The 6755-nt window shown below is 37.4% G+C and overlaps 1 protein-coding gene across 3 annotated transcripts in view; it reads right to left on the bottom strand.

Annotated features, from left to right (window-relative positions):
- The window catches only part of Prps (phosphoribosyl pyrophosphate synthetase), a 69095-nt gene that overhangs the window by 42111 nt on the left and 20229 nt on the right, over positions 1-6755 (bottom strand). The window contains exon 4 of one of the 3 annotated variants that reach the window (XM_068352165.1): positions 5535-5627. The exons of the other annotated variants lie outside the window; for them this stretch is intronic. Coding sequence (XP_068208266.1) covers positions 5535-5627 — 93 coding nt within the window. The remainder of the gene's footprint in view (positions 1-5534; positions 5628-6755) is intronic. 3 annotated transcript variants of the gene reach the window in all.

Here is a 6755-nt window from a genome sequence, read left to right as displayed (position 1 = left end):
GGTAACGGCAGACACTGAAGGAAAGAAACGTAGCACCCCTCCCCTTCAAACTCAGCAGTGGCAAAACTAACTCAAATGGAGTACCAGTAATGTTTAAGGAAAACCAACTTCCTTAGATTTCCTGTCGTCCTTTTAAAGTCGCACAAGGGATAAGATAACAACAGACATACCGTCCGACAAAAGCAAGTATGTTAGATGTCGGCAGATAGCACCTAAAACTGTTACACAGTTATCATGAAACACTGCCCATACTTATTTCTGCCATTAATATCCCTCGGACACAACTATCTACATAAGCATTTAGTCACCAATGCAAAGGTTGCTCCACCTGTCGGGTGGGTAAGTAACTGTTTACCATGTTAAAAGTTTAAAGGGGGAATTCCAGCTTCGCTGAAATCATACTCGTATTGAAGGATATGGTTTGTATTCGTGTAGGAACAAATCAAAAGTCACATGTATTCGCTGGTAAATATTACAATTCTCTTAAGTTAATTTGTATTTTCCAACTATACAAAGCCGATTTATTTCAATAGGAGTACGTTTTCATTTAGCTGGAATTAGGCTGTTAAAATTTATAACTACAGTAGGTGTCAGTAGTTACTGGCAGTTGGCAGAGAGGGCAATCAAACGCCAGGACACTGAGTAGCCACTTTGACCTTAAACCTAGGACTTGAAGGGTGGTTGAGGCAGGAAGTGTAACTTCAGGACTCAAGATTACAGAGTTAGGAGAAACACAAATAACTGCTAGAAAATCTGTGATTTGTTCCTACACTAATAAAGACCCTCGTCACTTAAAAGGAAAGGCAACTTCCTCTTTGGAGGGAGGAAGTCCTACAACCAACTAGTTGGTTTATTTTCATAGGAAATATCAAAGCACTTAGGTCCTGAGTGCTAGAAAGTGACTCCTGTCAACTTTTAACAACCTGGATACTAAGATGAGGCAGGTGTTAGGCTAGTTCACAACCAAGGACTAGTGGATGCCCAAGAGAGAACCTATATCCACGTTGAGGATATGTTGTCTAAAAGTTTAGTTATACGAGAACCAGGATGAAACATTTGTTCATCTTTCCCCTCATTTGGAAGTATAGTGGCAATACCTCTAAACAAACTCGAGGGAATTTGCTCAATTATGTGGCTTACCTGCTTCTACCGTCCATTCCAGCAAATAATGTTGTGACTACTGCACCAGAAGGATGCAAAAGAAAGAAGAGGTAAATAGGCAGGCAATCTTGCCTCTCATTCATGACTTTCATCACAACCGCTATTTTAGACGAGATGCTTCTTGTCCAGTGAAGGATCAAGTTTACTGCAAAATATGGTGAGCCACTATCACTGATACATGCATAATAATATCCGGGAACTTATGGGTATCCCTTGGGTAATGGGCAGAAAAGGTTGTCTGTTGCTAACAGATCACTGTCTTTGCAAAAACTGCCTTTGACAGGTTTTTCTTAAGAGCAGGGATAGATCCGATATTCAGGCCTCGTGTGATCGAAACAGGTGATCCTCTTATCCCTTGTGGGGGGGAAACATCAGATTGTTCCAGGAAGCCTGAAAGAAAAATTTTTAGTATTTTTTTTCTTATTTCTTTCGTACTGAAGGAAGAGTCAAAGTGTAACCCACCCACAGGGAAGGCAAGTAATTTTGGTACCTGCTATTCACCATCAAATGACCAGTGACAAAGTAAAAGAAATGTTTTCCTAATCGCTTTGCCGAGGCTCAGTGGTGGCTCATAGCTAATAAAATCAGTGGGGATGCTGCTCAAAAAAAAAAAAAACTTGTAGCCTTTGTCTTATCAATATTGTGTGGAAGGTATAAGAAAATGTATTCGGAAACTTGATAGAATCCTTGCCTTAGCCTAAATTTTTACAGTTCAAGCTTGATCCATTTGTTTAATAATTAAATCAATTTTTTCTTGGTTTAATATGAATGAAAAGATTATCATCTTCTCCTTGATCTCTGGATAACAGACAACTAAGGAATGTTTTCCTCCATTGAAAGGACTGAAAGTTTACTTAGTCCTTCCAAATTCATAGTGCTTCTTATTAGTTATTTTCAGTATTGAAAAGCAGTGTTCTGCCCCTATCGCAGTCATGGGAATTGTTAAGAAAAGCAAAAAAAAAATTAATAAAATAAAATAGCTGGGAGTATGACAATAAAACAACTACATTTTATTACATTCAAGAATAATGTACACAGTTTTCAAGCACAACAACCGTGGAGTAAAAAAATAACTAAACCTCCACCAACACGCCAAGGTCAGCGCTGTGGGAACGACAGTGCTCTCTCCCCCTCTCAGTCCGAAGCTCAGAATTGCCTGAAACTTTCTGTGTGCATGCGCACACCAGCCAAACACCCTGCAGCTGAACTGTGAAGTGCACAGTTCCATACAAAGATTTTTGTTTTTTTGCATAAAGTGAAAGATGGCTACTGACATTAAGCTTAAGGATTATATATTGTATAAGTATAAAGAAAGAATTAGAGGAAAATATCATTATATTGATTTTTATCAATGATATCAAATAAAAAAAGGGGGTGCTAAATTTCCACAGTACTTATCATGAGCTGCAACTGCCAGGGCTACCATGGACCTGAACAGATCTGTTAAAGCGACCTAAGGACTTATGACAAGTTCTCAACCTCTCGAGGACAAGACTGGCTACTAGCTTCAAAAGAATTCCATTATTTCTCATGAAGCAGCCATTCTGAAACCAGTTTGAACATCCATCTGTGATTGAGCGGTAGAGTATCTTTACTGCAGAAATCGAGGAGCTTACCCGACATAGAAAGAGAGAACCAGCCAATCTAGGTTCCGCTCAGCATATGACTACTTGAAAGCAATCTAGGTCTCATTCATAACGTAAATTACCGACTGTTGAGAAATAGGCAGAATGGAAAAAGAGGGGGTCAGAAAGGCCCAAATGCCGAGGACTCCCTTGTATGATGTGTCTTTGAAACTTTTCTGACAGTCTGGAATGGGCAGAATACTGGGAAGTTTTCTGTTATACTGCAAAGCAGACAGGTTGAGCAATGGTGAGAACTAAAGCCTTTCCACCCTAAAGTGATGTAGAAATAACTTAAATCCCCTACTCTGAGATTATCAATTCAGTTGTATTGCTTGAAAAAACTTTGCACAGATCTATTACGTCTGCTACCCTCAGACTACTCCTGCTTCAGAAGTGTTGGCGACCATCATAGCGACCAAGTGCGCCATCATTCTATGGAGACTTTGCAAAGTCACTGAGTGGCAAGCATTCCCAGTAGGTTGAAAAGCAGGAGTGTTCCTTCTGTATATTACTCCCTCTACATAGGAGGAATCTCAGGGGATTGCCTCATCCCTTCTCCTCTACATCGGGACACAGATTTTCAGAGGAAAGGAGTACAGTCTTACCTCTCTTCACGAGAGAGACTGATTACGAAATTTTCAAGCTACGAAAAGAGATGCAAATATTTTTATGACTCTCTTTACAAAAAATGTTTCACTTTAGAAAAAGATTTATCAGCCAAGCCAAGAATAAAATAGTCACCCATAACAGAGTTGAAGAAAATGGGTTCAGACAGGAAATGTAGCTGTAGTCTGTAAGTATTGTATTATTTTCCATTTATTATTACACTATGTTTTAATAACTACTTAATTTACAGGTATTAACATTTAGTTTAGGTATATTGAATAGTTCAAATGTATTTAGCTATACAGTATTTCATTGTAGTTATACTATAGCTTTATAATGAGATTTAATGTGGTGTCTTGTAGGGTTTGGAACAAATTAGGCAATTTCCATGTGAAATGTGACAACCTGAAAAATTAATTTTACGAAAGCTACTCCAGAACGAATTAATTTTGTGTTGTGAGGCATGACTGTATTGTACTTACGACAAGGTTCCTCATGCAGCTACCCAGATAGGTCACCGCGTAATCCTGGTGTCACTGAATTAGAAGTTAAAGAGAATGGGGCTGGTTAACAAGCAAGGCTTGAGCAACTATACAAGTGATCGCCGGGAGGCAACCGTGCGGAAGTAGCCGTCTTATCAATGAAAGTGTTGTCCTTGTCAATACAGAGAGAAGTGAAGGAACAGTTGCGTCAACTTCATTGCTACAATCATTTGTCAGTGTGTGAAGAGATGATGGTGAAGCAGAAGTTCTAGTGTGGCGTCTATTCCAGGTCTACACTGACGACACTCCGAGAAAGGAGGTCCTAAGAACTCTATGAAGAAACAGCACAGCCAGGAGATAAGTCTCTAGGACCTTTCCGGACATGGGAAGAATGGCAGCGGCCCCTCCCCTACAGTCCTACTTACTAGAGAATAAACAGCAATAGCAATGCTGTCACACAGCAACAAGTGTGTATATTGGCAGGATACCGAGGCAACGGTCAATCATCTAGAATTATCAGGAAAACTGCAAAACCTTTATTCTCCACTAATTTCCTCACACACTACGAACTGCCAACAATTATTTAAAAAAATTAAAACAGCTACCATAATGGTGCTAGAGTACAGCTGTAAAAGTTGCTACTTAATGTAGTGTGCTCATGCAGGGGGAGTGGATCCACAGTTCACTTTACGAGAGTTTAGAGTTACGTAATGTAAATGGTATATACCTCATACACTTTTAGTAACTTATCTTATCCTTTCGCCTTTATTACTGCCACTTGACACAAATTAGCTTGTGGTGGCAGCCGAACTCCAGGTACTTTGAAAGTATACTCCAATGATAGAAAAAAGAATTATATCAGTGTAGGATCAAATATGAATTTATGTTGCCCCATGTAAACTTCCCCCCCCACTTACCTGGTAGGAAAAAACACCCTAAAAATGTAAGGAAATTATATTTACAAAGTAAGCTCGACATTACTTTTTTATGCTAGCATATACCAGCAATAACAATTCCACAGTGAATCAACCTAAAAATTAATTTAAGTGAGTACCTATTTTTCTTTTAAGTTTGTGCTTTTTCCATGAGAGACAGAGAAAGGAAGAGATGGAGATTTAATCCAAGGCAGATCTAGTGTGCAACTGATAGTCAATAACCAAATAAAAGTGATCAACATGCAAGAAGTCCATACACTTCTTAAAAAATTGTCTTCAAAACCACCAAACCAAGCAAAAAAAAAAAAAAAAAATTGAAAGGCACTCGACAAACTTCACTCTGCATTCCTTTTATATTACAGTTTTAGTCATTATTACAAAGAAATTTAAGACCTTATACCATAATAAATATAAAGGCTCAATACAAAATGCTCACTCAAGTTTCTCCCTCATTTGAAAATGATGATGATCAATATTTATGAAAACACTCCCACAAACAAATGAAAGTTGGTGTCCAGTCGTTCGGAACCATTCTAAACATGATGGTACCAGTGCCTCTGGAGTACATCTACAAACAATTTTAGTATAAAACATTGCTAAATTTAAATTTCTCTAAACCACTTCAGATATTTACAAAACTATAAGAAATACACGCGGTCCCTAAAAAGCTCTTTTAACCTTACGGAAAAAATTAATTACAGCTTTCAAGAAACCGAAATACCCACACAAGTGCCAAAGACTGCTCCCGGAGAACTGGCTCCCATCTCATACAGATGCCCTCGGGGATTTGAGTCAGCCCTTCCTGGTATGATAGGATGCTACAGGTATTCAAAAGACAAAAATCCTATTAAAGAATAGTCTTTCAATCAGCAACAAATGCACCCTATCCCATGAAACAAGAAAAAAAGGGAAAATAATTGAGTAAAACAGGAGTCTTATATCTCACTAATTCAAGACAAAGGTGTGAAACCCTGGATGATGCTACAATCTTTATCAAGTCTCCCTACAATAGAGGCTACACCAACACTTAATGAGCCAAAATCATATTGTACTACAATAGTCTTTTCTATACACCACATGAAACCTTTCAAAGGCCTAAAATGGTTAGTTTCAGGAATTTCACAGAGGAATATGCTTAAATGCTAGGAATCTCCGGTAATTCTACACAATTCTGTAATGTTTTCTTGTATAAAAATCATTCAAAGTCCCACACATACTAAAACGTGCTCTTAGAAACTACAGAACAATATAAATCATTCTTGCAAATGACACCATTACACCTAAACAATGAGCTAACAAACATCACAACAAAATATCAACCCAAAATTTGCAAGATTGTTAAGTTCTTCTGATCCGTATAAGCAGAAAATAATTTCAATGTGTGATTGCATTATCTATATTTGTACCAATTGCTTCTCATTGTATTAATCAACTTTCAATAAGTTAAAACATCCATTTACTTATTACCAAAGCTACGAATATATTTTAGTGAGTTAGAAAATCTTATGACTACTTGTCACCAATGCTTCACATATTTAGATGGAAAATAAAACCCAGGCTATGACAAACTATTGAGGATATTTACAAAAAAAAAAAAAAGAACTAATTTTGAGTCAAATCACCAAAAAGATTACCTTACCATACATGTCAAAACAATAGTGTAACTAAAACCCAAAACCACAGGTGGAACAAAAACAAAGCAATTTATATGACACCCAGCATACACAATATAAAGAAAAAAAAAATTCAGTTCCACAACATATATGGACTCAATGAGGCAACATCCTTCATAGAATTATTTTCCCCTTAGAAATCAACCTTTAAACACTTTGACAACAGATAGCATTAGATGGTGTCTGAAGGGTGTTATGGGATGGTTAATTTCTCTTAAAAATAGTGTCACTTTAAATGGAAAATTATCAAAACTTGTTTTCAAAAAATTAAAT

Source organism: Palaemon carinicauda, chromosome 28, assembly GCF_036898095.1.
Source record: "Palaemon carinicauda isolate YSFRI2023 chromosome 28, ASM3689809v2, whole genome shotgun sequence".
In the NCBI taxonomy this organism is placed as follows: Eukaryota; Metazoa; Arthropoda; class Malacostraca; order Decapoda; family Palaemonidae; genus Palaemon; species Palaemon carinicauda.
Note: the sequence above shows the minus strand (reverse complement) of the source record. Positions and strands in the feature narration are given on the sequence as shown.